At 41.8% G+C, this 16,652-nt stretch overlaps 1 protein-coding gene across 1 annotated transcript; it reads left to right on the top strand.

Moving 5' to 3' along the window:
* The first annotated feature begins 591 nt into the window (after positions 1 to 591).
* CMTM3 (CKLF like MARVEL transmembrane domain containing 3) lies at positions 592 to 15,601 on the top strand. The gene is made up of 5 exons (XM_083794780.1): positions 592 to 788; positions 9,064 to 9,219; positions 10,975 to 11,070; positions 12,317 to 12,434; positions 13,696 to 15,601. Exons 1-5 carry the CDS (start codon positions 675 to 677, stop codon positions 13,722 to 13,724), a joined length of 513 nt encoding a protein of 170 aa, XP_083650906.1. The 5' UTR covers positions 592 to 674; the 3' UTR covers positions 13,725 to 15,601.
* Positions 15,602 to 16,652: the final 1,051 nt, after the last annotated feature.

Genomic DNA, 16,652 nt, shown 5'->3' with positions numbered 1-16,652 from the left:
TGTTTGTAATAGTGTTGGAAGTAACTCTTCTGTAGCAATCACAGCGATGCTGCGGTGTTAACATGCAATGAAGATAGCAGATAAAATGAAGTTTGTGTCTTTCGTCACAGACTATTACAATCTATGTGAGGGTTGCTGCTACAACTGATTTTATGCTCAGGAAGCCCATCATAAATTTAGGCACCATCTGAGCATTCAAATTAAAGGGCAAGCACCCGTGTGAGGGAGAGTTTCAAGGTAGATGCAACACAATAGCCAAAAGCAAACGAATAAAAGGCCTCGTGCTGCGGAAAGGGAACTTGCAGCCGAGCACTTGAGGTACCAAGCTGGAGGAAGAGGCCGCCTGGGTCACCCAGCGCAGGAGTAAAAACAACAGGAGTGCAGGGGGGAGGTGAAGACGGGGGGGGGGGACACGGTGCTGAGGGAGGAGGTGCTGAGGGGCAGCCGAGGTGCTGAGGAGGATGCTGCCCCCTCAGGCTCCCTCCCGCAGCCGCCGCGCCGCCCCCCCGCCCCGGGGGCCCCCACCCCTCAGATTTGGGGATGCTGAAACTTTTTTTTTTTTCACGTTTCCGCATTGTCACGATTTCCGCTTCCCTCCTTCAAAAAAAAAAAAAAAAAAGGCACCAGACCGAGCCGCCCGCGCTCCTCCTCGCCAGCCCGCGGCCGCCGCAGCCATGGAGGAGCCCGAGCCGGGGGCCGAGGCCGCCGCCCCGCCGGGGCTGCGCTCGCTCCTGCCGCCGCGGGAGTTCCTCGGCTCCCGCAAGGGGCAGCTGCTGCTCGCCGAGTCGGTAAGGGCCGGGGGGGAGGCGGCAAGGGCCGGGGGGGGGCTGCAGCCTGCGGGGTGCTGCGGCCCCGCTGCAGGCAGAGCCCGCTGGGGAACTGGGAGAGGGGCCGGAGCAGCACCCTCTGCGGTTTTTATCTCATTCTGACCCGTTTGCACGGTGCACCCAGGCGCCACAGTGCCCGGGTACGTGCGGTAACTGCTGGTGCTAGCACGGGGCACAGGGCAGCCTGCGCCGCCTGGTGCGGATCTAACTCAGTAATTAATGAGTGCCCTTCTGCAGGGGATCACAGGCTCTAGGCTTCGGTGCTGAGCTCCCCCAAAGCCCTGTTTGTCCCTGATCACCCAGGAGGACACAGTGGCTCACCCCAAGGGAGTCATTTACTATTAACATACCGAATAATAAAGAACAAACTTGCTGTGGAAAAACTGCTCCCCTAGAACTATGCTATGGTTTTCCTTAGGGTCAAGCTCTGAGGTCTGGGCTGGCAGTAATTGCAGGCCTTTGCCTGTAAAGGTCTTCAAGTGTTACACCAGCAAGGAAAATAGCAGAAAGCCCGACAGATGAACAGTTCTCAGCCAGCAGGCAAAGAGGGAATGTACCCACAAGGGTAGTGGGTATTTAGAAACCAAAGGTTAAACTGACAGTTAAGTGATTGAAATGACTTTTAGCATCATTTATACTTCTCAATTTCCAAACACGAAGTTTTCTGTAATTTTAGCAGGAGATTAGCAGTTTTGACAGCAGGTAGCCAAACACCAAGACCGCCCAAACCAGCAATCAGTATGTTTAAGATCTGTAACATGTCTGTGGCTATCCACTGCGCTAGCCCAGAGAAGAAAATAAGGCAATTCAAACAAGAGAAAGGAAAGGGCCAGCAGCACAGGCGGGCTCCTGGCTGCCCTACACTGCACAGTACCGACAGTGATGGGTGATGGCAAGGGGCCAGGCAGCCCTTCCCCATCGGCTCCTGTGAACCTTTGGTCTGTGGGCACAGTCCTGGGGCAGGCAGCGAGGGGAAGCAGCCTGGCTCTGTAGGACTGGCGTTGAGAGGACCCTGCTCGTTCAGGAAGTGAGGGCGATTTCTGCGGTGGGGAATCCACGCCTGGGGCTGGGTAGCCACAAGTCACGGGGCATGTTAGCTCTGCTAGGAAGCCTTAAAACTCCACGTACCCCTGCTCCCTATTCATACAGCATCTGTAGCTGACAAGAAACACATTTAGATGATACCAAAGCCCAACCAACTTTGCTCCTTTGGCACCTATTTTTGTTACGCACTATGACATGTACTGGAATTCCTCATACAACCTCACAGCCAGCAAATGACGACTTCCAGGGTGCCTGGCTTTTTAACATTTCTGATTGGTGACATATTTGAGGAATACTGTTCTGGTCATGGGATCAGACTTACCCTTCTGTTGACAGAGAGAAGTACTGATTATGCCTCTTCAAAGTAATAAAAACTGCTGTGTCCTGAAACAATAGGGATTTATCCTTTGTAAGGCCATTTAGGGCTTCCTGAGGGTTTGGCGGGCTGAAAGCAGCTCTAAGATCCATCTGTCGAAGCTGCAGTGTAAGCTTTCTGCAAGCTCCTTGCAGGCCAGCCCACATGTTTAGGATGACATTTCTTGGCAGAGGGGAGGCAGCAATAGTTTCTCTCCAGTACCATCAGCTTTGCCAGAAGAAATCCCTGAAAACAACGCAGACCCCTGAAAAAAATCCAGTCTGTATACAATTAAAGAAATAAAGCGCCAGATATTTGAAGATGAGTCCAAGTTAAATCTATCATAGTTTAAATCTGCGTTTCAGCTTTAGCTTTCCATTTGTTGCATTAAATGTCTGATTCCTCCTCTTTGACAGTACTAGGGTTGGGCGAGGTCCTGCATAAATGCATGTACATTGTATTCATGGGATGCAGATTTTGAACAGCATCTTTTATTCAGAAAAAAATGGGTTTCTCATTATTGCTACTGAATCTCTCTGTCATTATTCAGCAGCTTGGCAAGTCACAAGAAATGCACTTTATTTCTCAGTCATTAAGGTCATGCAAATATTAGCACCCCTGCAGGTAGTTCAGAGGTTCTTTGTTCAACTACTGAAAATGCCAAATAATTTTGTTTCAACATCAAAAAAACAAACCATCATATTCTGAAAAGTATCATACCACCAAAGCAAAGAAGCAACTTGCAAATATATCTGGGGTAGATGGCTATACTTCTTTTCAGTCTATGGCTGCAAAGGAACAGAATTGGGCTTCAGCAAATTCCTTCAGCCCAATGACCTTGCTGCTAGCGCACTTGGTGGCAGTAACTCCTTAAATTGTCTTGTTTTGTCCAATAGACCTGGCTGACATACGATCAGTTCAGCTGTCATAAATTAGAGCAGACTGACAGACTTCATGAATTCAGACAACTGCCACATTCAACCACTCCTTAATTTGCATCGTCTGAGGTCTTGGTAGACACAGAAGACGATGTGGCCTTTCTTGGAGAAAGCAAGCCCCCAGCCTTCACAGAACACAGCCAAGGAAACGGAATTAGCCTCACAGCCTGCCACATGCACAGCACTGGTACCGCGAGCTCTGGGACGTCCCGGAGGAGAGCTGCACGGAGCTCCGAAACGGAGCCTGCCGGGCAGGACTGCGGAGCTCAGAGGGAAGGAAACTGCCAGAACCGGCTTTTAAAAAACATTTTAAAAATGTTCTTAAAATAACATTTGCGCACGTTCTTCTATGAAGTGAAAGAGCACCCAAACACTGTCAGCATCCAGTCTTTGATGTCAGCATGTCAGCTGCTCTGTGGGCTACCAAATCTGGGCATTCTGGCACTTCCTCTAGAACAAGTTATGCTGGTGATGAAACTAATTACAGCTAGAAGCTTAATTATCATCTCAAATTTTATTCAGAGAAGGAAGTTGTTTTTCCCCCTGCTCCTTTGCCTTTTGATCTTCCTACCTTATGAATTTTTTATCCCATCTGGGATAGCTACGTAGCCACAAAGGAGCAGCAACATCAAATACGTATATAAGCTTTGCTGTCTCTCTCCTGATCCTGCTTATGCTGTCTGGTTCCACTGCTTTCTAATCACCACTCTCTCTCTGACAAGGTTAATTTTATTTTCCTTTCTAATTTCTCCCCATACCATATCTTCTATATACTTTAAAACTCATTTTAAGCTGTTCATTCTTCCTAAATATTCAAGTTGCCATCTTGAGGGCCAACACATCATCCATGCTCACCTCCTCCACAAGAGGCCTATTTTCCAGTTCCCTCTGTCTCGTGTTGGAACCATTGAACAGCCATGCTCATAACCCAGAAGCCGGTATGCAATGGCATTACAAATTGTGTAATAAAAATATGACTACATAAGGTTGTCCTTCGTCACCTTTGTGACAACACAAAGGATGTAGAAATTGTTTTATCTGTTTTTTTCTTATTTTCCTGTCTGTCTTCTCTTATCTTTTCAGTCTTCTCTGAACTGTACTTCATAACTGAAATTTCCAGCTGCTCTGTGTAAAGCCTCCCTTGAAGACAAGCCCTGTGACTTTCTCTGGGTCTGTAGCCAGGCAACCCCTGCCGCTAACTCTGGGTGGACCAAGAACCAAGGTGACTCCACAAGGAACATGAAGTAACACAACAGTAGAGACCCCTAAGATATCTCTGTCTCTGCTAGTGAACAATAACAAAATACACAGTTGTCCAAAAGACATCACTACTAGTCACTTTTTAAACTATTTAAGCAAACCTGTTCTTTTCTGTGGAGGGGGAAATGAGCAGCACACATCTGGCCACGCAGAGCAGCAAGTGAAGTACAGCAGGGCGTGTGTAGTTGTGTACAATGATGTAAGCTGTTTCCTGGCATCCGTGTCATCCCCCATGGGCTGGAGTGGGTCTGTTCTCCATGCACATGGGAGACAAACGCCTTCACATCCTGCCTCTGACCTCAGCACTTCAGCAGTCTTCCCTTAAGGAGCACGTTGCTTTAATCGCACTAAGTAATTTTATTTTATACCTTACGTTGAAAGCTGGTTATGCAATAAAGTATAGCCTTCATACTGTCTGGCCGGTTTAAGAAGCCCAGAAATACACTATTAAGTAAATATTGCATGGGAGAAGTTTACGGTGTCAAATACAATACCCAGAGTTCCTTTTTTAAAAAGTAATATTTAATTATATTTTTAATTAACTGGGTACATTCCCACAAAAAAAGGTGCTTAGTGAAAAACTGAGCCTCTTCTTTCGACAAGACTTTTTATATTCATACCACTGCCAGAGCATGAAAGGATCTTGTTCTGTCTTTTGCTGAACAAGAGCTTTTTGCCTCCAAATATTCCTCCACAGCAAAAGTGGCAAGGATCACACTAACCTTTCAGCAGGAGGGCAGGAACAACTCAGACTCCTGAACTGCTATCAATCACAAGGATGTAATTCCAGGAGCAAAAGAAAAACCCCTGTGTAAATACAAATTAACGCAATTGATAAAATACTCCTCCTTTCTCACCCCCCCAAAGCAGCAGTGCTTTCAGAGTCTGAAAGTGCTAGAAATAAACTTGCAACTGCATTGAGCCTCACAAACTTCCTCTCTTTTTTTAGCAGACATAGAGCTGTTAGAGAAATGACCTCTCTGAAATGAATGTTTAAAAGTGCAACTTCAGTTTAAAAAAAAAAAAAGTGTGAAGCAAGTGTGATCATTTGACAGTCTTTAGAGGGGTCAGGCTACATTCTGAAGGTTACTTTGATGCAGTCATTTTAGAGCAACTTTCAGTTTGCTAGATATTTGTCTCAAAGACTTGAAATCTGGAGAAGTAAATAAATAGGTGTTCGTGATTTCTGGGTACAAACTGGCCCATCAGTGTTTTTACTGGGGGAAGAGAAGTGTACTTTAAAATTATCAAGTTTTCAGATTGTATCAACTCCTTCACTTACTAGCACTGCAATTAAAAGGTCAGATGATAACAAGTTACCTAGTCACTTTTATATTTCAGAAAACAGAAAAAATAGTCTTAGATAATAATATTGTTAGGATACTGCTCAGGGAGTCCGTTCATTCCACCCATCAGAAGGGGAAATGAGCTCTACAAGAAGAGAAATGAGAAACACAGCCAAAAGCTGACAGCTTTGTGTGCTCTTGTATTATGCAGAACTGTCCCCAAGTTACAGAGCAGATCTGGCATTAATATCCATGTCAGGGCTCTGACATAACCACCAGACAAACAAAGCAAGAAAGCCAAAGAACAAGTTGCAGCACAGCAGCCACCACCTGACAGAGCCATCAGGCACCTCCTTCCTCTTGTTTCAAATTTTCTTCCCAAGCCTTGCTGCTTCCCTCCTTCCAGCCTCACCTCCTTGAAGGCTCTAACATCTAAAAATACTGTCTATCAAACCTTCATTTTCAAAAGCTGATCCACTATTTTGTGGGTGGGTATTTCGCTTATATGCTAGTAAATAAAATGCTCCTCAGACCTTTTCAGGCTCTGAACACCTCTAAAGTAAGGAATGAGTAGAGGAGCAATTATCACTCTTTGTGTTGGATTCTTTCCCTTTTACTATTATCATCAATAACTGCTGAAATCAAGGGAACTCTTGCAATTCAAGGGTTTTCAATCCAGCCCTGACATGTCCTTCCTGTGCACGACAGGATGCTGACGAGTAGGGTAAGGCATGGAAAGCTCTGAGTGGCTGGACCCCAACCAGCAGTCATTTTGGTGGTTGAGCTGGGAGTATGATTACCATGCCTCAGGGTTAAGGAACAGGCAGGAGGAGATTGCTCTGATTCTATCAAGAACTAAGGGATTTGTGTGAGCAAGTAACTAGCCAGTTGACTAGATTTTATAATAAACAACTAATACTTCTCCAGATGCCATCTTCTCTGGATGGGACCAAATCAGAAAACCATAACGCTCAGGCTGATCCTTTCATCTGTTCAGCAGCTTATTTTTAACCCAAACAGGAATACTGTCATCACACCAGCACAGAGGAACAGGAAAAGTCCACTTGGCGTGCTCTTGACATGAAATGTGGTTTGTGTCCTGAGCTGTGCTGCAGCACCTAAGGCCCTGCTGTAGAGTGCTTCCAACTGCTGCAGACCTGCTCAGGGCCATCGGGGTGAGGGGAAGAACATGGGAACCTCAAATTACACAGATTACCATACGGCTGATCTTAAGAGAACAGAAAGGCCCTTCATTTTACCTAATAATTAATACTTCTGACAGAAAACTTTTTTCACGGTTTAAAGGCAGCACAGGAGTTACTGTATCAAATGGAACCGAGATCAAAGTCATCTCTGCTGTGCTTCATCAACTTACAGATCTGAAATTTGCCTCTTTACCTCCCCTCACTGCTGTCATATGATGTATTATTTAACATTTAATACATTTAATTCTCTCATAAGGGATCTGCGAAGTGTAGGTCAGGTCTAACTTTCTCATGTTGGAAGGGTTTTCCTTGGTTGGACCTACCCTGAACGTACCTGCTGCTGTTCATCCCTGAGTATTTCTCTGTCTCTGGATCACAGCCATCACACACTTTCCTTTAGCCAGAAAAAAAAGGGAGATATTTTTTTTAAACACCAGGATAAACATGAAAGAAATGTCCTATCTACATAGCGATTTTTTTGAACCTAGAAAACTTGAAACCAAGTCTAAATTATGTTCCACAAACGTGGGTGAACCAGATTCACAAAACTGAAGTCAAGTTATTTCTGTTCTCATTCCTTGGTTGGTGGGAAGGGATGGGCAGTATGACAAGAAGGAGGAAGAAGTCCTCTCTCCTCCTATCAGTTCTCAAGTTCTGTTACATCCATCTTCTGTTCAAACAATATGTATTACTTTTCATTCACAGAAATAAAATAACATAGAGGATAAGATACATCAAATGAGTTCCCTCCCACTATATGAAAACTCTGGAAAAGCCTGCAAAGAGGTTATTCAAGCAATAGCAAATAATAGTAAGATAAATAACAACAAATAGGATAAATATTAACAGACAACAGCCCTCAATGTGGAAATGAACTCTATATAATAAATAGAACCATCTTTCTACAACTTAATGAAACAAGAACTGCAGAGAGGCATTTTTAAGATAAATACAGTATCTTTCTGAAATGTCATATCCTTTCAAATTCACCACCCAGTCCTAATGGATCAAAACAATATACTCCAGTTGCTATGGTCCTGGTCAAGAACTGACTGCTTTTACAGAATTTAGAATAAAGGCTTGTTAATTTATCAAATTAACAAATCATTTCAATAGGATTGAACTGCTTATTTGCCCACTGTACGTAAATGGGCTCTTTTGATGCATGTACATGAGGGTTGACTGATTTCTCATAGGAGCAATTAATGCCTTACCTTTCAAATGTAATGAAGGTATTTATTGAAGTACAGGTGGTTCACAGGAACACACACTAGCAACAATCAAATAAAGACATAGTTATGAAATTTAATGAGGGAAATGCACTGATCATCTCTGTCCAAACATTTGTGCTTTTTGAGAACCCAAAAGTCCCAAGGTCCCAAAGCCCTCAGAGGTACCATGTAGGGGAGAAATATGTCTATTTTTAGGATTAGATGAGTGAGAATTCTAAATTCCCGATTTAGAATTAAAGTTGAGAAAGTCCTGCTAATCTAATACTCAAACAGTGTCTACTGCTATGATGACCAAAACCATATCTGAGCACCCAGGGCAGAAATTTGCCACCAAGAGGAAAGGTGGAGTACAGCAGCTCAGGTGTAAATTAGCACATAATAAAAACACTTTCTCTAAGTGCATTTATTTAATATGCTAGCTAGACAGTTGTTTACACTGGGGAACTAGAACCAGAGATGTACAGAAATCACGTAACTAATTCTCAGCTCTTCTCTATCCATCAACAGAAGACTTACTTTCTTTCAACTCTAAGAAGATTATAAACGCTAAGTTACTTTGGGCTATCTGAACTAAGATTTGTGTTTCAAATGAGAACTGTCATAGTTGAAAGCTTAAAGCTCTGTTTGCTTGGCAATGTTCCACTCTATTTTCAGAATTATATTATCAGAGTTGCTTAAAATCCAGAGCAAATTATTGACTCAGATAGGTGCAAATGCATCAAGCTGTCTGGAAAGTTAATTTTACATACACTGAAATAAATGACATTAGATTTATTCCTCAACAAACAAGAATATTCATTTGGTGCAAGAAAAGTGGGAAGCAAGATATGCCATCACCAGCAGAGTAACACTTCAAAGCTGTTCAGCTGCCTGAGGCTTTTCCATGCGAATAACTAGTGTTTTCCTTTTACTGTAGGTGCTGTCATTTATCATCTTTATCTGCTATATTGCGTCTTCAGCTGCCTCTTTCATGATGGCACCACTCCTAGAATTTCTGCTGGCGTTGTTTCTTTTTTTTGCCTATGCCTCTAAACTTAATGAGAAGTTTAAAGGACTCTACTGGCCTTTGACGGTAAGTGAAATGTGAAATATAAGCACAAATTTAATTGTACAGTAGAACATCAGAAAAGGGACTGTACTGGAGTTTAGGCTGACTGCTAACAATTTTACCTTCTTACACGACATATGTCCATATTACCTCTCATTCAAAAGGTCCCAAAGCATTCTTTAAACTCTGCTCTACTATATACTTTCTAGGTGTTGACACAAAACACAGTTTTACTAGAGCACAGAATTTATGCCTGATTCTGGGCAAATGGTTTAGCAGTTAATTTTCAAAAGCAGCCAATATATCAGCCTGACCAATGTTGCCACCCTTAAAAATGCAGAAACTGAGGCACGCTCTGTTGTAATGCATCTACTTCACTAAAATGTTTGAAAATTCTCAGGTAAATGCTGTTCAGATGCAGTCATACTCACATGCAAACGGATAACTACGTTTGTTAAGTGGGGATGCCCTGCAGCTCTTTTTGGCAGAGGCTCACACACACAGTCACTGCCTACTCATTAGGGAGTTTTCCAGTTTGCAGTTGCAAGTAATTACTGCTCAATGACCGCTGGATGTCTCTGTTGCTTCAAACATACATTATTAAGGGAACATCTATCTAGCAGTACACACACTTAAAAAAAAACACACTAATCCAATCGATTTGGGTTCTCTTTTGATACAGTCTAGCACAAGTTCACCCTGGTGAGATTTGAATGGGAGCTCTCAATGTATAAAAGGAGCATTAGCAAGGCCTTTGGTAGATAAAACGATAGCAGTGACTGACTACAAAAGTTTGCATGCTTTTCAGATGGTTATCTCAATTTCACCATCCAGAACTACGACAAAAAAGCATTTATGTTTATTAAATCCATTACGGTAATATACTCCAGCCACAGAATGTAGATAACTGACCTCAGTCTGACTCCAGAGGAATCAAGTTTCTTGTAGAATTTGTCTCTTGAGATGGTATCTTATCCATCCATCTGTTCTGAAAAGGCAGAAGATCTAATTGTGAACAGAGGTCAAGATACCATTCTTCCACTCACGTGATTTACACATGCCCTAGGAATCACAGTTCTTCATTTAATACACAGTTCACAGATACGGCTGCTCCAGCACATCGCTGCTTGTATTAAAGGGCATGGCCCTTGCCCTGCAGAGCTACAGCAGCACATATTTCTATGATAAAAATCAGTACGTTCACTTCAGGCTAGCTGCAGGAGTCCCAGGTATACATATTAATATAAATGATAGTTTTAACACTACAAGTGTTTATGTCCTGAATGAGGAGTTCCTACAGACAGGGCTAATTCTGTACAGAAGCAAGCACACACTTGTGCAGTTTTCATCTTGCCTTCTTCCCATAGGCAGTGGTACACCTGCAGAGCACTTGGTACTGCAGTTCTGCTTACAAGTGAAACTTTTTAAGGCATTTCAAATGATTCTTCTATTAGCCCTTGCAATGCCTCGTGTGAAATGTCACAGAAAAATAGCCCTTGAAGAAAGGTCTAAGTGCGATAAAGGGAGGCATTATACCAACATGTGTAGGAGCAGAAGCTAATGCTAAGATTTCAGTCATCTTTCGTTTAAAAATCTTTCCCAGATGAACAACTCATCGCTACAAATACCATGCTGTATTCACACTTCAGCACCAGGCAAGTCCAAACTTTTGGCACCGGGCAACACCAAACATTTATAATTTTTGAAGCGATTCTTAGAAGAGTTTGTATTTTGAAATTACGTGACTGATCTGACAATGCAAGATGGCTTATCTTACAGGATTTCTTGCGCTGTGTCACCGCTGCTGTTATCTACTTCGCCATTTCAATCGCTGCTGTCTCAAAATACAACGATGGAGCATCTAAAGCAGCAGGAGTAAGTAGATGTGAGCTTCTCACTTAAGTATTTTGGTCAATTGCATATGCACGTGCATCAGACACAACTAAATTTTGACCCCACTGCAAGTAGTAGAAGCTTCTTCAATTAACTAAGTAAAGAATTTGCCTAAAGCAAGGAAGAAATGGCCAGTTATTTAGAAAAACAGGTTTTGAATCAACGAATAGCTGTTTTCATCAAAACACTGCTGCTCAAAGTTAATTGTACTACTTTGGGAAGGCACCTATTCTGCTTTTTAATTTTACCAACTGTAATATGAACATAAAACTTATCTGTTCCTGAAAAAAATACTTGAATGAAGAGGAAATAATAATAATAATACATGTAACTGCTAAGGATGATCCAAATTAAGTAATTTCAACCTTGTGCCTCTACTGCTTAATTTTACTTGGATGAGTTGAAACAAGAGCAGTGTCATTTTACCCTCCACGATATGGACTGTCCAGGCAAGAGCCTTCGTTGTCAGCATTTTCTGTTCAGAAATAAGATACAGCCTCTACATTTGCAACTTGACTCTTGGCATCAATAATTTATACATCATAAATAAAATTTGCATGAAGACATTAGAAGACAGGGAAGAACAATACCCAGAACTGTTAGCCACCCATCTTTACCAAGCAATCCCAGGTCATACACAATTTCACAACAAAGATCTTGTTGTAATTTTTGTCACTCTGTTTAGACATGGAACAGTGCAACACAGTATTTACCATAGCTGCTGCTTTGATACTGAATAGGTAACTCCAGAATCATTTTATCTCAACCCAATTCATGCTGCAATAGACATGTGTCTCTTTGCAAATAAGTAAAAAAAACAAAACAAAACAAAAACTATTTCTAGGAAAACTGAGGTGATTTGGCAGTAGTAAAGAGATGCCCTGGGACAGTGGCAGTGTAGGTTACATTCTCCTGTGGTACCTGGCACAGGACATTCAGAACACACGCGGAGCCAGAGAGGGATGTAGCCCAGGGAAGGGCTAAGGACACACCTGACAGAGCAACTGCAGGGATCACTGCTCAGGCTCCCAAAATAGCTCTCTAGTTAGTTAGTTGATGCCCAGCCAGTCACAGAGCTTTTCCCTTCCCCATCTTTTTAGAGTGGGGCAAGCCAAAATGAAGCCCAAGTTTTCCTCAAGAAATTTTCTTTTGTCACTTAAGCTTATTCTGGTTTGTCATTGATAGACATGAACTGTTGTTAAGGATAATATTATTTTGCTGTTTTTAGGTATTTGGATTTATAGCCACAATAGTGTATGCTATTGATTTCTACATAACGTTTAATGACCTGGTTACTTTCCTCAAGCAAGGCAGTTCTGAGTCCCCTGAAGAGCGCAAGTCAGAAGGTAGGTAAAATTCCCCATGTTGGTCATACAGCACATAACATGAGACTTCCTTCTCTATTCACCCTCATATGAGAGCAAGAGCACTCAGACAGTAAAAAGAGTTTCCATTCTTGGCTACCTGAATTTTCTATGCCTTGAGCAGGCTGAATTATGGAGCTCCTCAGTCTTAAAATGTAACAACTGGTATTTTAATTATTTATAAGGATACTAGCAAGCCAAGAATTTGAATTTTAGTTTCTCACAGTTTTGTGCCATCTACCTTTGAAAGTTCCCTAAATTCAACTGTAGAGGTTACTGTGCAGCAGACATTTTTCCCCTCCCATCAAAATGTCTTAGTTTAATTGTCCAAAAAGCTCTTTTCTCTTTATCATCACAACTTATCCCAGAAGGTACACAGTAAAGCTAACAGTCATTTCCAGATATTTTAGTAGACTGTTAAGTGCTTCTAAGCTTTAGGCCAAAGAGACTAAGGAAAGATGTAAGTGAACAGATCACAGGAAACAGACTGTTAGAAAGACAAGAACTTTCTTCCCACAAACTGAAATTACCTCAGAACAAAATCAGGTGATTAGGGTATAAAATTAGGCTAAATATTGGGTCATTTGCCTAGAGATGGAGAGAGAAACATATCAACTTACAAACAGGTAGTCATGCAGCTTTGTGTTAGTGATGTGAGCAAGAAAGAGCTCTGCCCAGCAGCACTGCTCCTCCAGCACAAAAACCCACATTCATGCTGTGACTCAACTGCAGAGACCAGGAATCTCTTGCTTCTTGCAAGCCCAGTCTCAAGCTTGGGCAAATGTATCTCTATAGGCCTATAGGGATTTCTTAATGCCCTAAAGGTTCTGGCTTTCAGATCCGTTTAACTGGCAGTGCATAACCGTGACCCACAGCAAAGAGCAATATTCTAGTACAGGAAGCACATCTTAAGCAGACTTCCTCTTGGTGGTCATGCTAACAATATCTTTGTGACTTCTTTCATTGGAACCGTTATCTCTGTTGCCACTGTCTAAGTGCCTCTCAGCAGCATTTCACAGGTCCTGTGAAATACTAATTCAGGCTCTACCAGGTTAGCAAGCACTGTCATTTTAAAAGCTTCCTCCTAAATATGCCACAACCTTCAAAGCAGGCACCCACAGAGAAGCAGTAGGTCTCTCTCAGCAAGAGCTAAAGCTGCTGCAGCTTCCAGTTTATGTTTTCATTATGCTGATTTTTTGTTTGGTTGTGGGTTTTTTTTTATTATTATTATTATTAATTTCAGATGAGGACTCTGATTCTGACTCAGACTGAAAAGCCAAACACCAACGAAGCGTGAAGGGAAGATGATCAAGCACCTTCCTCTCTGCTGAATGCACTGCCAATTGAAACGTCTCCCTTAATTCAGCCTTGATATCCTCTTTCCACTTCACTGTTCATGGAATCACCAGCATACAGCAGTGATGTGGAAAAGGATGCTATTCCCAATGCCATTAAACACTCTGAGAAATAAGGATTTACAGTACAGATTCTACAGGATTTCAACCTGTTACAGAGGTCTGTATCCAAACAAACGCCGCAGTTCTCCATTGCCCCTCATTACTCAGCACTACAATGTACTGAGTAAATGAGAACATAGTATTTGAAACTTATAGCAGAGCTTTTAATATGCTTTCTTAATTCTAAGTCTTTAACACTTATAGCTTTAATACTTCTTGCTGTGCCAAAGAAGAGAGGCCCAGAATGCCTCTCATTTATATTTTTCTTGATTAACTAATAATATTTCTTTATCTGAAGTCTGAGCATTCCACTATCTCAACCATATCAAGGCATTGATTATAGTCAACGTATTGGTTTCAATACATTAATATCTACTGCCTATCTCTGACAAGAAATGACAACTGGAAATCTGCAAAAAGAACAAAACTCAAAGTGTAATTGTGCCTCACGTTAGCTGGCACATCAAGCGTTCACTATCACTTTTGAAGCTGCCTGGATGGGGTCACATTCCTGTCTTCTGCAATTTCACCAAAGATACGAGGTTTCTAACAGAAGAGGCATCAACTTACTCTCCCCTTCTCACCATTTGCATGCAAGCCCTCGTACACGTTTGGACATACTGGTAAAGAAGGCTTGCCAAATACCATCCAACAACACTATCTGCTCATCAAAGCCTGCAAATATCGGCGTGCAAGATAGCCCTGTTTGATCTCATGCTCTGTGTTGCGAATACTGGTTCTCAAATGAGAAGTAGCACTGCAGTTGGTCTGCTGGCTCACAAAACTATCTGAAAAACTCAGGATACCTGTGCCCCTGAGGGCAACATTTCCTTCCCACTGTGAAGAGGCAAAGAAGTCAACCTCCAAACTAAAGAACATCTGCAACGAAATTTATTTTCCTAGCCCTCCCTCTCCCCTTCTCCTACCATCCTCTGAAAGGGCAATTTATCTCTTGATCTAATATTTTGAGGGAAAAACCTTCTGAATTTCCATGAGTTCATGTTTTCTTGGGTAGCACAGCCTACCTTGAAATGTGCGTCCACATGTAAACATGTATTACTTGGAAAAAGCATGGCATGCTTCTCATACATGGCATCAGGTCTATTACAAAGAAACCTGTATACATTAAAAAGATTAATATAGCACCAGAACAGGTGGCTTTAACAAAAATAATTAAAATGAGAGCAGATGGTACTAACAGAGTAAATGAAAAACAGAGCTAGAACAATAAAGGCAGATTTCATTTGGAACAAAATGACCGCTTGGGTTCCAATTCCCTGCTAGCAGCTGGCTGCTAACAGGCAAAAGCACGGTACCTAACAGCGAGCTGGTGCTTGGGAAGGTGCTGGCCAGATTCAGAGATGTCTGACAGGCAGCTTCTACAACTCCTGTTTCCAGACCACTGAAGGAATAAAAGCAAAACAAATGTTTGCTTCCAAATGTGATAAATACTCTTAGCTTTTCTGAGAAGGAGTTCTTTGGACCTTTTCCTGTATGAAATCCCATATTTCTTTCCTCTCTATTGTCGTGTTTTACTGACACTCACTGTGACGTCAGGGGACCTGGGCTCATTTTTATATTCAATTGTTTTGTACATATATATTTTTTTAAATGTACTGCATGTCACAGCTGGAAACTAGTACATGGTTAATATTTAGTAACCATATTGGATTAAACCTCTTTTAATAGAAATTTGGGCTTTCTTTACTTATTTTAACATCTCATTTTACTGCCTTGCCTCTGACCAGCAGGAATAACGGTGTTTCGGGGCACTCCAACACAAAGGACTCCACATGCTGGGGAAGAAGCTGATAGCACAGAGCGAGCACCCGGAGACCAATTACACATGGTTACACGTCTTGCGAGGAGAAACAACTTCTCTACTATAAAAAAAAAATAAACCAAGCATTAGTTTTAGCACATTTAGTAGACATCAGAGATACACTGAGCTTACTTGGCAACCAATAACATGGTAAATAACATTCCCTTCATGTTTACCCTTCAGAGATACCTTATCACTAGAAAACCAACAGATTTTAAGTTACATTTTCATATCAGAATATACAAAATCAACAGAAGAGACAAACTTTCCCGTTAGTTGCTTCCGGACTACTTTATCAGGCTTGTATTGAATAGCCTGTTCAGACAACTGTATTATTATTATTTATTACTCTGATTCAGACAACTTTATTATTATTATTTATTACTCTGAATGGTCAGAGGGTAAAACAAAATTTAGATGTACTCAAAAATTTTCATTTTAGCTTCGATTATCCTGAAAAAAAGAAAAAAAAGAAAACAGCGATTCCAATGTTCATTTTGACCAGGTAATACTTGTGCTTTCATTTTATATATTTTGGATGTTGTCCGTCACATCTTGTGAGCCTGATCTATTAGGTAAGCAGTCAATTACAGTATTCCCAGGGGAATGAGGTCAGCCTTCACTGTTTAGAAGTTAGACAGAATAAACATTTTTCTATTCAACCGCTGACAAGCTTCTCTTGACCAAGGAACACCACATCAGCAGCAATATGCCGTTATGTCCAGCACCAATTGTTTGTTTTCTTAAACACTATCAATTACATTCTGGTCTGATCTCTAAGCAGATCCAATAGATGCAACACCACAACTCATTAAAGTCTACTGCTGCTGACAACCCCTCACAGGCAAAAAGAACTGGTCTATCTTGTAGAAGAGTTGTACAAGCACATGACCCTCCACAGTGAATCCCTCTGTAAAAGCT

Source organism: Anser anser (genome assembly GCF_964211835.1).
Source record: "Anser anser genome assembly, chromosome: 11".
In the NCBI taxonomy this organism is placed as follows: Eukaryota; Metazoa; Chordata; class Aves; order Anseriformes; family Anatidae; genus Anser; species Anser anser.
This window is presented reverse-complemented; position numbering and strand designations above follow the sequence as displayed.

Bases quoted from the DNA above. Each gene is read 5' to 3' on its own strand.
- CMTM3 (XM_083794780.1), top strand. From the start codon at position 675: ATGGAGGAGCCCGAGCCGGGGGCCGAGGCCGCCGCCCCGCCGGGGCTG. The intron at 9,220-10,974 runs GTAAGTGAAATG...CTTATCTTACAG, and splicing joins GACTCTACTGGCCTTTGACG to GATTTCTTGCGCTGTGTCAC. The intron at 12,435-13,695 runs GTAGGTAAAATT...TATTAATTTCAG, and splicing joins TGAAGAGCGCAAGTCAGAAG to ATGAGGACTCTGATTCTGAC.